Source organism: Myotis daubentonii, chromosome 10, assembly GCF_963259705.1.
Source record: "Myotis daubentonii chromosome 10, mMyoDau2.1, whole genome shotgun sequence".
NCBI classification, from domain to species: Eukaryota; Metazoa; Chordata; class Mammalia; order Chiroptera; family Vespertilionidae; genus Myotis; species Myotis daubentonii.
Window position 1 is genome coordinate 65,015,387 of NC_081849.1, and position 18,213 is coordinate 65,033,599.

General features: G+C 36.8%; 2 protein-coding genes across 6 annotated transcripts in view; one reads left to right on the forward strand and one right to left on the reverse strand.

Moving 5' to 3' along the window:
• TAX1BP1 (Tax1 binding protein 1) overlaps positions 1-13,005 on the forward strand; it is a 64,082-nt gene extending 51,077 nt beyond the window's left edge. For 3 of the 4 annotated variants that reach the window (XM_059712645.1, XM_059712648.1, XM_059712647.1), the window contains 4 exons: positions 5,176-5,359; positions 5,704-5,852; positions 11,210-11,292; positions 11,880-13,005. In XM_059712645.1, the coding sequence (XP_059568628.1) occupies positions 5,176-5,359; positions 5,704-5,852; positions 11,210-11,292; positions 11,880-12,081 (618 nt within the window). In that variant the 3' untranslated portion in view covers positions 12,082-13,005. The remainder of the gene's footprint in view (positions 1-5,175; positions 5,360-5,703; positions 5,853-11,209; positions 11,293-11,879) is intronic. The other variant, XM_059712646.1, reaches the window with a different exon arrangement.
• A 1,102-nt stretch (positions 13,006-14,107) lies between these two features.
• JAZF1 (JAZF zinc finger 1) overlaps positions 14,108-18,213 on the reverse strand; it is a 305,754-nt gene continuing 301,648 nt past the window's right edge. The window contains exon 5 of one of the 2 annotated variants that reach the window (XM_059712653.1): positions 14,108-16,390. In XM_059712653.1, the coding sequence (XP_059568636.1) occupies positions 16,214-16,390 (177 nt within the window). In that variant the 3' untranslated portion in view covers positions 14,108-16,213. The remainder of the gene's footprint in view (positions 16,391-18,213) is intronic. The other variant, XM_059712654.1, reaches the window with a different exon arrangement.

The following is an 18,213-nucleotide window of genomic DNA, read 5'->3' on the forward strand; positions in this document are numbered from 1 at the left end:
GAGGTGCTAATTTAGCCTCTGCCTGAGGCTACCCAGCAGGAGCTATGAAGAGATCTGCAGATTCCCCTTCCTTGTTTGGGGTTTGGAGGTGCCCAAATGAGGCCCAGCTGTGAAGCAATGCAAGCTGCTGTGGGCCCTTGGGCCTTCTCTTGGAAGTTCTGGGTTTGTCTGGCTCAGCTGCAGTTTGTTAGGTAATTTTCAGATTGCAAAGGGCCAGGGCATTCATATGCAAAAGCCTCTACTGCAGCCTGGGTGGGGCGGGGTCTCAGGGGAACTACAGGGCGGAGCAAGCAGCTATGGCTGATCCTTAGTCCTACCCTAAGAGGCCCGGCGTCTCAATGTCCCTTGGTAATCGCTGCAAGCACCCCCGAGAGAAAGCCGCCCTCGAGTTCCGAGTTCTGCCCGCTGCCAGACAGTCCAGTTTCTCCTTGTATGAGTCTGGGTCCTCAGAGGCTCACCCGGAACTGGAGTTCAGAGCAGTCAGGGGCTTGTGACTCCCTCCTGATTCAAAAAGACAGCCACATCCTCAGTTGCCAGCTTTTGCCACGTGTGCCTTTGTACTTCTGCACTTCTGCACCTCCTCTGAGTCTCAGTGTGCTTTTCTCTTTCCTTCTAGTTGTTGAATTTCCACTCAGCCAGCCTTCCTGTGGTTCTGGATGATGTCCGTTCTTTTAGTTGTATTTTTGAATTTGTTGTGGGAAGCAGCAATTTCTGGTGTTTACCTATGCCGCCATCTTGGTTTCTCCTGGGGAACTTTTAATTCCTGTATTTCTTCTCACACCTAAATTGACTTACATTGTTCATGTTTACCAGTTTTGCTCTCAAAGATGAGTTATTCCATTTTAAGAACATTTATATATATAAAAATTTGTTAACATAGAGTCTTATCTCTACTCCCAAGGGATGACAGTCAGCAAAATCAGCTTAATTTTACTTTACAGATGAAATTATTTTCTTATTTCCTTTATTAATAAATATTTGTGGTTGATTTTTTAAAAACAGGTTTATTGAGGTACAATTTACATGCAATTAAAATGAATACATTTTACATGCAATTTGATAAATTTTTGGCAAATACATAGTTCTATAACTACCATTACATTCAAACTATTGGATGTTTCTATTACTGCACAAAATTCCTCATGTTCATTTGTATACTACTCCAGCAACCCCCAGTCCCAGACAACCACTGATCTGCTTTCTTTTACCATATAGTTTGGCCTTTTCTAGCATTTCATATAAATGCAAGCATGCAGAATTGAACCATTAACCAGTTCTTGTTAATTCTTTTATCAGCTGATGGACATTTGGATTATTTTGCTATTATGAATAATGTTGCTATGAACATTCTCATACAAGAATGTTTGTGGACATAGTTATTTTTCTTGAGTAGATACCTAGGAATTGCTGGCTTATATGGTAGGTGTATGTTTTTAAGAAGCAGCCAAATTATTCTTCAGTATGGCTGTATCATTTTGCATTTTCACTTCAATGGATGAGCATTCCATTTCTCCATAGCCTCACCAACACTCGGTAATGTCAGTTTTTAATTTTAGTCATTCTAGTGGGTGAGTAGTGTTAACTCATTGTAGTTTTAGTTTTAATTTCCCTGATGACCAGTGATGTTGAGCATCTTTTCATATACTTATATTTTTATGTAAGAATATATAAGAATCTATATTCATATATATTCTTTTGTGAAGTGTTTGTTCAGCTCTTTTACCTATTTTTTAATTGGTTGGTTGGTTCTTGGTTATATTTTTTTAAAAAGTTCTTTATATATTCCAATACAATTCCTTTGTCATATATTTTGGAAATATATTCTCCTAATTTGTGATTTGCCTTTTCCTTTTTAAAAAATATATTTTGAAGAGCAATAGTTTCTACTTTTGAAGTAGTACAGTTTAGCAATATTTTTCTTAGCGATTCATGCTATAAGTGTCCTATCTTAAAATTTTCCCTAGCTCAAGGTCACAAAGATTTTCTCCTATTTTTTCTTTCAGTAGTTATAGCTTTATTTTAAATATGATGTATTTAAAATTATATTTTGGGTATGGTATGACATAGTCAAAATTGGTTTATTTCTATACAGATAGCCAGTTTTTTAGCATCATACGTTTAAGAGACCATTTTTTATCTCCATTGAATTACTTTTGCATCTTTCTCGAAAATTAACTAAAAGTATGGGTATATTTTTGGACTCTGTTAATAAAAAAGATTTATATCAGGGGTCAGCACATTAAGGCTTAACAAGCAAAATAAGTCTTGTGGCCTTTTTCTTGTAAATAATGTTTACTAGTACATGGCCATGCCCATCCACTTAGGTATCCTGGTAGATTTGAATAGTTCTGACAGAGACTGTGTGTCCTACAGGCTGAAAATATCTAGTATCTGACATTTTATGGAAAACGTTTGCCAACCCCTGATCTACATGTTTATCTTCGTGCCAATACTATATTCTCTTGATTACTATAGCTTCATAAGTCTTGAAATCAAGTTGCCTTCCAGCTTTGTTCTGCTTTTAGAAAAGGGGCTATTTCAGGGCCTTTGTAATTTTTTACTATGTTTTAGAAATCAGCTTGTTAATTTATACAGATGCCTCATAGGATTTGTGATTGGGAATGCATTGAATCTATAGATCAATGTGGAGGGAATCAAAAGCCTAAAAATACTAAGTTTCCTATCCATGGATGTGGTATATTTTTCTAATTGTTGAAGTTCTCTTTAATTTCGCTCAGTAATGTTTGTTTTTAATGTATAGGCCTTCCAAATCTTGCATGAAATTTATTCCTAAGTAATATTATTGATGCTAAAATGGAATTGTAAAAATTTTCCTTTTTAAGTTGTGTGTTGGTTATATAGAGAAATAGAATTGACTTTATATATTGACCATGTGTACTACTCACCGTGCTAATAAATTCATTCATTCTTCTAGTTTTAATAGATTCATTAGAATTTCCTATGATCATGACATCTGTGAATATAGTATTACTTCTCCCTTTCCAATCTGTCTGTCTTAATCCACTGATTAGAACAGTGATGGCGAACTTTTGAGCTCGGCGTGTCAGCATTTTGAAAAACCCTAACTTAACTCTGGTGCCGTGTCACATACAGAAATTTTTTGATATTTGCAACCACAGTAAAACAAAGATTTATATTTTTGATATTTATTTTATATATTTAAATGCCATTTAACAAAGAAAAATGAACCAAAAAAATGAGTTCGTGTGTCACCTCTGACACGCGTGTCCTAGGTTCGTCGTCACTGGATTAGAATCTCTAGTACAGTGTTGAATAGAAGTGGTGAGAGCAGACAACCTTGCCAATATTGATCATAGGTAGGATCATTTCGTTTTTCCCCCATTAACGTTAACTAGAGGTTTTGTAGATGTCTTTTATCAGAGTAAGGAAACTCCTTTTTATTTCTATTTTGTTGAGATTTTTATTTTTTAAATCATGAATGACTTGAATTTTGAAAATATTTCTTCTGCATCTATGGAAATATGTTTTATTCCTTAAACCTATGAACATGGTAAATTAAATTGATTTTTGGATGTTAAACTAAATTTGCTTTTTGTGACAAAACCCACTTAGTCATCATGTAGTATTCTCCCCTCATACCTGAAATAGTATTTAAAAAAATAAATTTCTTAATTGTTTGATAGGATTTACTAAGGGAACAATCTGGGGTGGTTTTTGGGCTTTTGATTATTAATAGCTAATTTTAAGAGATTCAGTTTTCCCTCAGCTCAATAAAAAGTGCACTTTCTTGACACCAATAAATTTTAAAATTTATTAGGCTTTATTCTGCTTTCTGATTTTGTTATATGTGGAAGATGTATTTATGAGAAGTTTTAACCAGCCTTTCCAAGTGTACACTTTAAATATATAGTAGTCTCTCCACTTGTCCTCGGGATGGGGGGGGGGGGGCTGCATTCAAAGACCCCAGTGGATGCCTGAAACTTTGGATAGTATTGAACCCTATATTATATACAAAAGCCCGGTGCATGAATTCGTGCACCTTGTTCTGGCCGGCGATAGGGACCAATCAGGGCCATCGGGGCTGGCCGACCGGGGGGAGGGACCGCAGGAGGTTGGCTGTGGGAGCGCATTGACCCCCAGGGGGCAGCTCCTGCATTGAGTGTCTGCCCCCTGGTGGTCAGTGCTCATCATAGCAACTGGTAATTCAGTTGTGAAGGTCACTTAGGCTTTTTATCTATAGACTAGAGGCCTGGTGCACAAAAATTTGTGCACTGGTGGGGGAGGAGAGATGAGGAGGGTGTCCCTCAGCCCCACTTGTGCCCTCTCACAGTCTGGGACCCCTCGGGAGATAACCACCTGCTGGCTTAGGCCTGCTCCCTGGGTGGCAGATGGCAGGCCCGATCCCTCGGTGCCTGCCCTGCCTCCCCGGGTCATGCACACGGCAGGGCCGATCCAGGGGTTGGGGCACTGCCCCCACTCGGGTTGCACACAGGACGCCTGGGTGGGCCAGCCGACCGCTGCTGCCCCGCCCGGCTGCCCTGGGTCGGGTCGCACATGGACGCCCGCCGCCCCGGGTTGCAGATAGCAGGCCCAGATGGCGGCAGGGCAGGCAGGATGGCGCTGTCCTGCCCAGCCTGCAGTATGCAAATTAGCCACCATCTTTGTTGGCGGTTAATTTGCATATTGTGCTGATTAGCCAATGGGAGGCGTAGCAAAGGTACGGTCAATTACCATGTTTTTCTATTATTAGATAGTATAGTGATAGTTGTTTCCTATACCCATATTTCTGTGATAAAGTTTGGAGCCATTATTAAGTAAAGTAAGGGTTACTTGAACACAAGCACTGCAGTAGCATAACAGTCTAATAACCAAGATGGCTACTAAGTGACTAATGGCAGCAGTGGATATGCTGAAAAGAAATGACTCTTGTACTGTGCAGTACAGAACAGGATGGAGTGAGATTTTATAATGTGCTATTTAAATCTTATGTATTGCTTATGGAATTTCTTCTTAAATGTTTTGGACAGTGGTTGACCATGGGTAACTAAACCACAGAAAGAAAAACTGGATAAGGGGGAACTACTGTAATAGGGAAATAATTTTACAGTTATATTTTGGCTAAATATTTAATGCTGCCCTTGTTATAAAGTATTTGATTACTTTGCCTATTGCCTTTGTTTTTGTTAATTTTAGGGACTTAAAAGGACTCTAGAAAATCAAGCAGAAGGAAACATGGAAGGTCAGAATTCCCAGAGTCCTCAGCAGATCTCACAGGGGCTGCACACATGCTCTGAGCAAAATGGTCATGTTTCTGCAGTACCAGATACACAACCAGTTCTGCAATATGGTAATCCTTATGCAACACAGGAGACAAGAGGTTATTAAAATATTTTTAGTTTGGGGTTAGCTGAATTTGGAGGGGGTTTTTTGTGTATATCTTTGTGGGATTAGAGAACTACTGGTACAGTCAATTTTAATAGAAACATTATAATGAGCAGTTTTAATGTTTTAACACTAACTGGCTTCATCCAGAAGTGATATGCCATGAATGAATAATCTATTTGCTTATTGCATACAGTTCTTATTTTGAGTCACTTGGGTTAAAAATATATTTTCTTGATGAGCTAAAATGTTTTTTTTATATAGTTTGTCATGGCTATACACAGCAATTCTAATTTTAGTACCAGCTTTTACCCTTCCCTTGCAAAACATTTTTTTCAGATGGAGCAGATGGTGCTTTTTACCCAGATGAAATCCAAAGGCCACCTGTGAGAGTACCTTCTTGGGGACTGGAAGATAATGTTGTCTGCAGCCAGCCTGCTCGAAACCTTAGTCGGCCTGATGGTTTAGAAGACCCTGAGGATAGTAAAGTAAATTGAATTTCCATTTTCTGAGCCTGTTCCTTTTTTCTCTCATATAGAGAGTTATGTGGTTATGTGTATCTTGAGAAAATATGTGCTTGTGTGTACACATGATTACTTAATTTTTTAAAAAGCATGCTTGTATTTAAATTTGAAAGATCAACCTTTAATATGCTTCATATTTATACTTTAGGACTATACTAAAATAAAATATTAAGTTTGGAGAATGACCTCAAAATGTTAACAGAAAGTTTAATTAAATTTTTTTTTAATTGAAATGTAACTGACATATGACACTATATTAGTTTCAGGTGTATACATGATAATTCGATATTTGTATATATTGTGAAATGATCACCGTTAGTCTAATTGACATTTGTTTTTGTTAGTTTTTCCCCTTGTTATTAGAACTTAAGATGTACTCTTAGCAACCTTCAAATATACAATACAGTATTATTAAGTATAGTCACAGATACTTTAATCTTTATTTTCATGAAGTAATTTACTCCTTTGATGCAGATGTAGTAGACCGGAAGAAGCAAAGTATTATGATATTATGCTGCAGTGTGCATCTTTTCATTTTAGCACTTACAGCCTACTTTAAATTTTAAGGTGGACTCTTTATTTAGCTAGAAAAAGAGGGAAGTATATGTATTATTCTTTTTCAGAGAAATATTCTTTTAGACATTGTTAGTATTTAACCTCTCAGCAATACAATACTGATAATTAAATTAGTTTATGTAGTGTGTCACTGTTTTTATTTCATTTAAGGGATTTCTTTATTTAATAAATAGGTTTTTATCGTCATAGCAGCTCCTTCTGAATTTCCTGTGCATTAATAAGAATTTAAAAGAAATGCTTTATTGTGCTCTTTGCAAGTACAGTAGTATCATGACCTGTTTCTCATTTAATCTAGTTTGCTGCATTTAATTGCTATTAACCTTTGCAGAAACTGATCAGTGTTCAGACAGACATGATTTTAGCCCTAATGCTCAACACTCATAATGGAGAAAAATGTATTTCTCTCTTTTGCCTTTTGGCCTCCTATGTCCATTACTGGGAATAATTAGGAAAACTGTCAGAACTTTTGTAGCCTATTTAAGGTCTAGAGTATCATTTTACTGCTTTTTCAAACCTTTATTTCACACTTTGCATACTTAATCTGATCATTCTTGGCACAGATGTTACATGTGACAAGCCCTTCTCTCCCGTAGTCATCTGCTTCAGTTTAATTAGCAGAATGTTCTTTCTGATCTGTGTGCTTTGCCCTTCTGCAAACCCATGAGAAGCAGTGTTAGAAGCTTGTGCTCATTTGCTGACATGCTTATTAGATTTGGTAATGAGATGGAAGGACTCTTAATGCACATCTTGGGTAATTGTATTTTGAAATCAGAAGATTTTTCACATTATACAGAAATTTATTTTTATGTACATTCAGACCTTTTTTTTTTTTTAATTGTCATTAGAACAAAAAACACACACATCACTTGCAACTAAAGTATTTGAGTTAGTAATTTTAGTTAGAATATAGAAAACAGATTTGAGTTGACCTGTTCCTTTTCTTTGGTTCTCTTCCCTGGGAGTGATGAACAGCCACAGGACCCAGCATCTTTGAGTCAGGGTTGAGGTGGACTACTCTTATGGCCTATTCCTGCCATATCTCCTGTACCAGAAACTGTGGTCAGCTATCAGATCAAAAACCTTTTTTGACTCCCTCTTACCTAATTAATTGCAATAGCAATAACTAACAAAATTATCATGAGGTGATGGTAACAAACATTTCTATAGCTCTTTTTGCCAGCTAATGTTTAGCTTTCTAAATATATTAACTCATTTGTTCTTTGTAGCAGTCCTGTGAGGAACTATTCCTGTTTCTATTGAGAGGCATTATGAGCCAGCTTAACTGGCTTGCTTCACACTGCTGGTAAGGTACAGCAGGGTTTGAGTCTCATCACTTTGGCTTATAGAAGCTGTGGTCTTTAACCATCTATCAACTACCAACCAATCAAATAGGCTAAAGCAAAGTTTCCCAAACTTTCTTCTTTCAGGGCATCTTTAGCATCTCAGTACCTCATAAGTGGAATCTTTTTGTGATTTACATGTTCCATTTAGCATAATGTCCTTAAGATTCATCCCTGATAAAACGTGTCAGAATTTCCTTTGTTTTGAAGGCTAAATAATAATCCATTTTATGTTTATGGTATACCTTGTGTTTATCCATTCTTCCATCGATAGACATTAGGTTGTTTCTACCTTTTGGGTATATGCTGATGTGACAATAGGTGTACAAATATATCTGCTCCAGTTCCTGGTTCTTTTGGATCTATAGATAGAATTAGAATTGCTTTGTCATATATAGTTAGTTATATTTCTACAATCATTGCATTTTGAATTCAGTATAATTAACCCTGTTTCATTGTCCAAGAGATTAACCCATTTTAATATTATTTGTTTGATAAGAAAATAATTTTTTTCATAGACTAGATTTTGAGTTGGGCATCTAATGAGAAATGTGCAATTCAAGTAGAGCAGTTTACCATAGCTTGTTTCATTTGCTTAATAACCAATTTGTGGTGGAAATAGTATTGTGCTGATGGGTCTAGAGATTGATGAACAAAGTAAGTGGTTTAGACTTTTGTAGAAATTAAAATTTAAGAAAATTAATTATTTGGAACTGTTCATAAGTAAATTTAAGTATGGTACTCCCAATAAAATTTGCTTACAAGATTATTTTAGTTTAGCTAAAGTACTAGGTACTAACACTTTAAAGTTCTTTTGGGTTGACATCTTCCAGTTCTAAAACTTGAGTACTTTAGTTTTGGGGTGGAAATCTTTCTAACCTGCAATACATGATTCTCTGCCTTCTTAAAGAACACCTAACATAGCCTTGATGGCTCAAGTTCATTAACTTAAAAACAACATTAAAAGTTATGTGTTTTTTTTGTTGTTAAATCCTCATCCAAGTATATTTTTTCCAGTGATTCTAGAGAGTAGAAGGGAGGGCATGGGGAGAGAGAAAGAGGGAGAGAGACAGACAGGCAAACATCCATGTGAAAGAGACACATCGATTGGTTTCCCCCTGCATGTGCCCCATCGGGGGCCACTGGGTATCGAACCTGCGACCCTTCGGTACATGGTCTGGCGCTCTAACCACTGAGCATGCCTGCCAGGGCAAAAGTTAGGCTCTTTTAAGAGGTAAAGGTGTTAGCTCCAATGCTGAATATTATTGGATGTTTCGAGTTTGTCTCCTTTTCTCTTTTGTCCAGTAGCCATTTTTTTTATTGCTGCTGACAGTGGGCCTGCTTTAACAGCCTCACTTCCCAAACTAATTGGTTATAGTTAATCGCATTTGGAAACTAACTGCTGTTGATAAGTAAAATAGAATAAAAGCAGTCAGTATTTGTGAGTGATATTTGACTGGTCATTTTGCATGTTGAGGTTATGAGAGACTTTATGAATTGTCTATCATAGAACTTACTGTATACTTTCTGGTTTTGAACTGTTCTCTAAGTGATTTCTTATTTCATGGGAACTTATGTCTCATAACACCGAGAATTCTACTCGAGTCCCTCACTTGTTTTATTAAGTAACAGGTGATAAAAGATATGGAATAATAGGGTCATCATTACCAAATTATATATGACTTAAGACTACTAAATGTAAATTGCTTTCCCCACCCCCTGGTATTTTATGAGCAATCTTAATATGTCTGTTGGCTGATCTGAGTCTAGTGCCTTAGCTAGCAGCAAACTATTGTTAGCTGATTAATTTGTGGAAGCAGTAAATTATTGTAAGCTATTAGTCATTATCAAATGGGACGTTGTAAGATTTTTGGGTTCTATTATATTTTTGGCCTCTGGAAAGTTGTTTTTTATTATAAATATCTGTGTCATTAAGAATTTTGAAAAGTAGACTATCCAGACCTTTCCTTTTTATCTTTTCCAATCATTTTTTTTAAATGCCACTTCAAAGACTTTATTTTTTCAAAGACAATGAGATTTTGTTCATTATTTGATATATAGTAGTATAAGCAGATTCAGTGTTTTAAATATTGTTACTGTCATGCATGTTAAGTTTAGTAGATTCAACTACTATATTATTTTTTTTCCTCTTTGTATCTATAGATTTAAAAGGTGTCTGGATCTTTTATCACTTAAAGGATTTTAACTTTTGAAGTATATGAAGTACATTTTATTTTCCCCAGCCCCTCATTATCTATCCTGTTATTTGTTGCCCACATATATCCTGAAGGAATCATAAATGTAAACAAGCATTTTCTCATGTGATGAACAGGAAAGAAGAAGCCTCTCAAGCCTTTTATTGGACCATTCAGGAGGGGAAAATTGTCAGAATAATAGCCATGCTCTCCAACCCCCTAAAAAAAATCATTTGTCTTGTTTGTTCACCACATACACTTTTTGGGCACCTCTTCCTGGGACAGACTTGACTACTTAGCCCATTAATAGCAGCCTGGGGGCAAGCATGACTACCCAGCAATATAAGAACTCATCAGTGCCAGCTCTACCTGTTTATGTGCTGTTTGTTTAGTACATGAGAGCAGCTAACAGCTGCTCAGAAGAGGGAAGCAAATGGGCACCTGCCATGATGTAGCTGCTTTTGATGTAAAGTGAGAGTCTGTGTTTGGCTGTTGATTGAGCATGTACAGATCTCTAAAATCTAAATCCATGACCACAGGGATGGGGGCATGGAAATTGAGCAATATTTTCTTTCAGATTGAAACTCAGGTTTACAGGTTTTTAGGATTCTTCATTGACAATCAGTTAATCAAATATTTGATTTTGATTTTTATTCTTTTACAACAGGGTTTTGAGGCCTATAGTTTGGAGCTTTGCTTTAACTTGGTTTTCCAGTTGGAATTGTCTGTGTGTACATGTGTGCCCAAGGACATGTGTGCAAACTCATATTTAACTATTTTCATTTATGTGTAATTTCTGTATATTTTGCAATGAGTGTAAGTTGTCAAAGATGATACTGTCTGTCTTGCAAATTAAGTTACTAAATGAGAGTAACAGGGAAAATAATGCAGTGTTAAGATTTTTATGGAATCCTAAAAAGAAAGTTACCTACATGTAGGTTCAAAAAGTTCCTGATCTCTATTGCATTCACACATACAGGTGTGGTATACTCTCCATTCCACTAAATACTGCTTTTTATTTCAGGACAGTAATACTTCATCCACAGTGAAATATTCTGTAAGAAATTGTACTTTGAAAATCTAATTAATTCATAATAGAAGTGAAAATTTAAAAAGTGCAGTCTTAATTTCTTTATACTATGCTTGATTGAATTGAAAAACTTGTTTGGTTTCATTTTTCTCAAAAAGTTGCAAAATTATTTTTTGCTAGGAGGATGAGAATGTGCCCACTGCTCCTGACCCTCCAAATACGCATTTGCATGGGCACGGGACAGGCTTCTGCTTTGATTCCAGGTAATTTTTCTCTTTCTTATGTAAAATGTGGGTTATATAGAACATGACTCTCAAAGTTTGGTTTCTGCAAACTTGTTAGAAATGCACGTGATTAGGGACCTACTTCATTCCTTCTGAACTTAAAACTCTTAAGTGTTTTAACATGCCTTCTGGTGATACTGATGCACAAAATCCTTTGAGAACCAGTGCTGTGGACACACTCAAATGAACACTGTTGGGAATGATAAGATGTATTAATTATAGGTTTACCAGTAGCATTTGTTGTTAGTTAAAAATTGAATTCTTGTCAGTAAGCCTCATTTCAACATAATATAATTGTATTTGGGGGACTTAAATGAAAAAAGGTTTTTCTTTGTCAATCTAAATGTAAAAGTAAATTTAGAGGCTTTATAAATGGTTTACACAATTGTCAGTAGCAACTATTTAGAAGCAGAAGGTTTCTGGAGTAACTGAAGACTTTCAAGGTAAATTGTTTAGTATGAATATCAGCTTAACTAGATAAATGTAGCCTTGTCATATTCTGAAGAATACTATTGTTAGATATTTATTAGAAATATGTAATTCTTTCATTTTCCTATTTCTTTAAGCTTTGATGTTCACAAGAAGTGTCCCCTCTGTGAATTAATGTTCCCTCCCAACTATGATCAGAGCAAATTTGAAGAACATGTTGAAAGTCACTGGAAGGTGTGCCCAATGTGCAGCGAGCAGTTCCCTCCTGACTATGACCAGCAAGGGTTTGAAAGACATGTACAGACCCATTTTGATCAGAATGTTTTAAATTTTGATTAGTTACTTTTTATTATGAGTTAATAATACAGTTTAGCAGTTTAAAAAAATCATCTCAAATAGACCACTAGGAGCCCACAGGTAATCACTTCCATGCACCCTCTCCCGTACTCTTCTGACCAAGATCTACTTTGAGTTTGGCGTTAATAGGGTTGGGGGTCAATGTTTGGCTTATCGATAAATATAATTTTAACCTCTTTTAATCTTACCTGCTTAAGAAAAGAAGCTCTTGGGTGTTTGTATTTTCATTTATTCCCCAGTTTGAAAAATTATATGACTAAAGGAAACAAGGATTATTCTAATGTTACTGCATTGGGAAGAAAAAGTATTATAGTTAATTATTTAGCAGAATATTTACAAGTTTCTGTTGACCTTGTTGGTTGAGCATGACTACTAAATATTATGTAATAATAAAAAGCATTTATCATAACACTCTTGCAAAGTAATTCTTTGAATACAGAAATTTGCATAATTTAGCCCATGAAATGATGTTTTTTTTAAGCCTCTTAAGAAATGGAGCTCTGTGTAGAATGAGATCACATGCTTGCAGTATGGCAAATATTCTTTTTATATTTGAAATATTTGCTTTAGGAATTAAGGGAAGGCATATTTTACTAATTTTGTGACTAAATTTTTTTAGAATAGCCTGAACAGTTATGTTTAAGCCATCTTAAAGTTATTATTTCTCTCCAATGGGAAAATGGAATAAGGTATGTTGTACAATTGTTTCATATTATACGATCTACTAAATAGTGGTGTTTGTGGCATAAAATCACAGGAAATGTATCCTTTTTCACATTTTCCTAATTAGAGTATAACTTTGAAATAACATTCTCAGTGGTTAAAAATGTAATATGTAAATAAGTTGTGTTTCTGCCATGTATAGTATTCTCATTAACATTAAAGAGGACACATTTTTGGAGGTGATTTTATTGTCAAATTTATTTGTGATCGTTTTTCATTAAGTCTAGCATCTTGAACATCTTTTTTCGTCTGAATTTTTAAAATGTTTTCGGAACTGTATTTCTCTTTTATACTATCAATATTAAGAATTTAAAGTATTGGTTTGTTCTGCTGCTGAAAATACTCAAACTATTTAAGATGTTAAGTCAACAGTCAGTGTGATTGCATTTGGGGTGCTATATATGCACTGTATCATACATCTGTATTTGTTTCTAGGAGCGGAATTTGTGAGCGTTTCAGTAGCTCAGTTGGTAGAGCGGAGGACTATAGGCTATGTCTAGGAGCAGAATTTGTCTATTGTTGGAATCCTTTAAAAAGGCTTTTTAGTCTAGGGAAACCAGATGTTTAGGACTTCATATTTTAGCTTCCTCAAGGTCACATGATAAGCAGAATATTTCAGAGAAAATGTTCAGTGATAGAGCATTTTTATTGCATTAGTTAGTAAGTATGGACCATGATGACCTAAAAGTCTTTGAATATTATAGTACTACCACCAGTGAAATAAGATTATTCATCTTAGTAGTCTTGGACTTGAGTAGCTTTTTGCCTCAAGCTGGAAAACATCAAAATAGGTTCAATTCCACTGTGGTCTGAGAACATGCTTTGTAGCATTTATATTCTTAGGAATTAAAGGGTGTTTTGTGGCTTATAATGAATGGTCTTTCTTGGTGGATGTTCTGAGTGAACATTGTGTATTCTGTTGTTGGATAAAGGATCAGTAAGTCAAAACAATAGTTACTATAACAGTTAATTGTTGATGCTGTTGAGTTTAAATCCTTACTGACTCTCTAACTGCTGCATTGCTAGAGTGGTGTTGCCATGTCAAAGTAAAATAGTGGATTTCTTTCTTTCTTCATCACTTTTTGCCTCCCATATTTTGATGTGCTGCTGTTAGGCAAATACTAAGCAAAAAATTAAATACACTTTACATGCTGAATTCTGGGGGGTGGGTGGGGAAGGAAAGGCAGCCTAAGGTAGAACAAGGCACTGAGGAGGTAGAGTAGTTTCCGTGGTAAACTTGATACTAGCTTTTCATGATGGATGCTAATGAAAATAAAGAGCCATGTTTATTTTGGGTCAGAGACAGTTTATTTAAAATGCAATTTCATCTACATTTATAAGCAGCTTTTCTTGACAGGATTTTGATTCATTAAGTTGTCTTCAGTTCTAAAACCTCTGTCGCTTTCAAACTTAATGTGCTCTGTCCCAAACAACAAAACATATGAAAATATAATTTAAAGCACAGTTTTCACAGACACAGTACAATACATTCACTATACACAGTATAACAAAATATTCCCATCCTTACCTTTAGTAATACTGTCACAATGAATAAGCAAGTAGAAGTTGGAATTTGTTTTATAGTTGAAAGAAATGTTAACATGCACAATGACTATTTTATGACTGTTTAGCTGTTGAACTGCTGATCCAGCCTGCAATTTCTTGCACTAGAAAGAGCAAAAGCTAAATAACTGATGGCCTAAAAAATTTTTGGTCAATTATAGGTAAATGTGTAATAGCCAGTAGGGCCTTCTTATGCACCAACTAATGGCTTTTTCTGTCTAGATCACCTTTTTCAACATACAGAATAGCACTGTATAGCAGGACCAAGACCATGCTTCAGAGATCTGAGGAAATTTTTAAAGGGCAGTATCTTTATAAATACTTAAAAATCCCTCATTATGAGGGATTCTCAACTTAAGAATATAGAAGCTTACTCATCTGGCTAACAGAAACGTGGGAAGAAAGTTATTTTATTAGCAATGCAAGTTTGCGTTTTACCAGTTTTGTGAGCAGTTGGCCACCTCAAAGCAATTTTTATTGCATAATTAAGCAACTGGTAAACTCATGTTCAAGGAATAGCACTTGGGAGAAAAGAACACTCAAGGCATGACAGTGTTGTTGGTGAGAAAAACTTCAGGAACGGTCCAGACGTAGAGTTATTCTAATGGGTCATATATTAGTCATTCTTTGACCACCTGCTGCAAGAAAGCACTTAATTCTCAATAAGGCTCAATTTCATTTCGGCAAATTGTTTTATAAAGCTAAACAGACGTTTCCAGTGGAACACAGACATCTACAATGTGATAGGAAAAGTGCCTTTAAAGTCTAAACACAACGAACATGAAGAGAGGCAGTAGGGGCCTAAACAAAAATGTTCCCCTTTGAACCATGCTTGGAATTTTCTTATTTGTAACCCACAGGTTTGTTAGGGCAGTGGTTGTAAGAATTGGCAACACATAAAACATTAAATCTGTTGGCAATAGAGAACTACAAAGTGCTTTAAAACTTCACCTAAAGATGAAGATAGAAATAAATTTTACACAAAATTTGTATTTCAAAATGTTTCCTAACAGATTTCAGGGAAACATATTTCACTAAATTGGTACCTTGTTCTGCAAGTATCAATAGACATAAATGGAATCCCTTGCACTCAATAAGTGTGTTAAATTAATGAGTGAACTGAACAGACTATTGTACAAAAACGCCATTTATAACAAATAATTGGTAAGTCAGATGGCAAGATTTTCAGCTTTTTAAAGGGCAAAAGGACTTGCAAGATAATATAAAACACAGAAAAGCATACCTTTTATGTATGTTATTTAAATATGAAAATATTTTTAGCATATGTTAAACATTCTTTCTTAATTTATATTTCAATTACCTAAAAGTCTTTCTACTCACAAATACTAACTCCATTATGTAAGGCATGATAACCAGTTTGATAATGAAGGTATTATTTTGGTTTTGAACATAGTTAATGTGTTGAAAAAACCTCAGTCACACTACAAATCTTGGGGGTGGGGGGAAGCAAACCTCTGTGCCAGCCCCTCCTCCCCCAACTGCTATCACTGCAATACAACTGAACAATATGCAACATGCCCTCAACCATATTTGTTTTGGGGGGAAATGTGCTGAGAACCTAGAGCTTTTTTTTTTTTTTTTTTAGCACCTTATATCAAAGTAATGAAAATGGATATGATGATTACATGTGCAAATGTACAAAATCATTAACTCTACAAAGATACATCATTCCAAAATTACAGAAAAAATTTAAAGCATGCATTTACTTCTTTAAAGGGTGGCTGAATGCTTCCCCTGAAAAAAGGTGGCTGTTTTCAAAATCAGCAACTGCTGGTGAGGATTCCTTGGCACAGTTATGACCAGCATGTTATTGCTGCATCTTCCTGATAATCTCAGCCGACACCGGGGGATGGAAATTGATTGTGTGGTGCCGCAGGCCCTGAGCTGTCTTGTAACTCTTACCACAACGACATTTGAATGGTTTGCGGACACGAATCTGTGTTCTGTGACCATTCTTAGCATGGTACTTTATGCCATTCACATTCTGTGGAGAAGATAGAAATATCACCTATTAGATGGAGTCCTATAATGTCCGTCCACGTGGGAAAACGTCAGTGTGCTCTCGGATGCAGCTGTGCACATGGGGTCACCCCCACAGCTACCTCAAGGTAATTCAGACACGCCTCACTCTGAAAATGAAAGGACTGACTTCACATTGTATATAAAATATGTATTTGAGACTCAGAGGCTGTACAGAAGCACAGTTCCCTCTGCATCTTTTTTCTACTCTGAAGAAAGTTAACAATGGGCAATTATATAAGAATATCCTCAGGCTGCTCCAAAAGAACAACAGCTCTAAAGGAAGAAAACAGGGCAGGGCAGTAGAGTTGAGGAATGTATAAAATGACAGCTGGGGTGCCGGTCCCTCCCTTACTGGAATTCCTGTCTGTTTCCTACTCTTCGAGAAGTCAGTGTCTCTGCCATGGTGGGAACTCCATGCTCACAGTAAGTAATACTGAGCAGACTAGTATGTACTGCATTCCAGACTTACAGTGAACTTGAACATCTTCAGATTATGGAAGTCTCAGCACAGAAGAGCCCTAGACTTCAGACTGGCCTGCAGATCTTATGTGGCACCCAAAACATCTAAATGCTTTCTGCTAATTGGTTTTGCTCACTTGTTAGCATATCCTATGTAAGACTCCATGGCTAGAATCACTCTACAGATGTAATAGCTACTATTGCTCATCCCATTAGATGTGAGTAAGTGGGCTCAGGGCACTGACTCACTGATGGAAGATTTAAGAATAAATGGCAGAGGTGATACTAGAGCACAAGTATTGGAAAATCCCCATCAGCTGTTGCCAGATTAGGGCCTAAGAGGGAAGAGAGAGGACCTGAGACTAAGTTGTTGAGCACGGATCACCGGAGGAGTGGGCTGTTTCTGAATCTAGTCCCACTGAGCCTGGTCCTGTGCCCAGCTAAAGCACTCCAGCACCGTCTTCTCTACCTTCACAAGTGGTCCTTGGTGAGCTCCCAGAGAATGGGACGGACTGTCCGCTGCTATTTCATGAGCATCTAGCACAGTCTGGTATTTGAGTGAATGAATTGGTTGGAATGTGTAATTCCTCTGGGAAGAATTGAGAGTTGCCATTAAACAGTGGTTATTACTACTTACATTTCCTTAGAGTTTCACAGTGCTCACTGGTACCTTTAAAAGTTTTTGGTAGAGAATCCTGCTTGACTTCGTTGAGCCCAGTGGTGCTAAATAGCAACCAAGTGGCAGTGCTCGAAGTCTGAAGGTTGTCCAGTGAGTTGATCACAAGGACCCTTTGCCCTGAACACCTACCTGCTCTTGGCCTTCAGTCCTTGGCCCTCCTGCATCAATCCCTGTGTGCAGGGCGAGGAAGCACCTCACTAGTCTTGTAAAGGGAGTAAGAGCTCACTGTAGTGGGACAATGGCAGATCAGACCCATTAAAATAGTTATAAGGGTAGATATGCCGTGTCAGTCCCCAGCTGGCCCAGCCATCCCTCCAGACTCCCAGGCACGTAAGGAAGCCAACTTCCAGCTCTAGCCCCACCTGGTATCTTGCAGTCGTGAGAGACCCAGGTGAGAACTCCCCAGCTGGAGCCAGGCAACCCAGAACCATGGAAGCTAATGGGCTTAAGCTATTTGAAAGAGGAAGAGTTAATAATACAGTTTTATGACCATTAGAGAAAGATCAACTCTCCAAGTAATAGTAACATGTTAGGCAGTCTCCTGGCTCACAAATGCCAGAAACTTGCATTTGCCTGCTTCATAGCCTATTTGTTAGCGCAAGATATTCACTGAGTGCCTACTAGGGTCACTTTCTGTGGATGGAGGT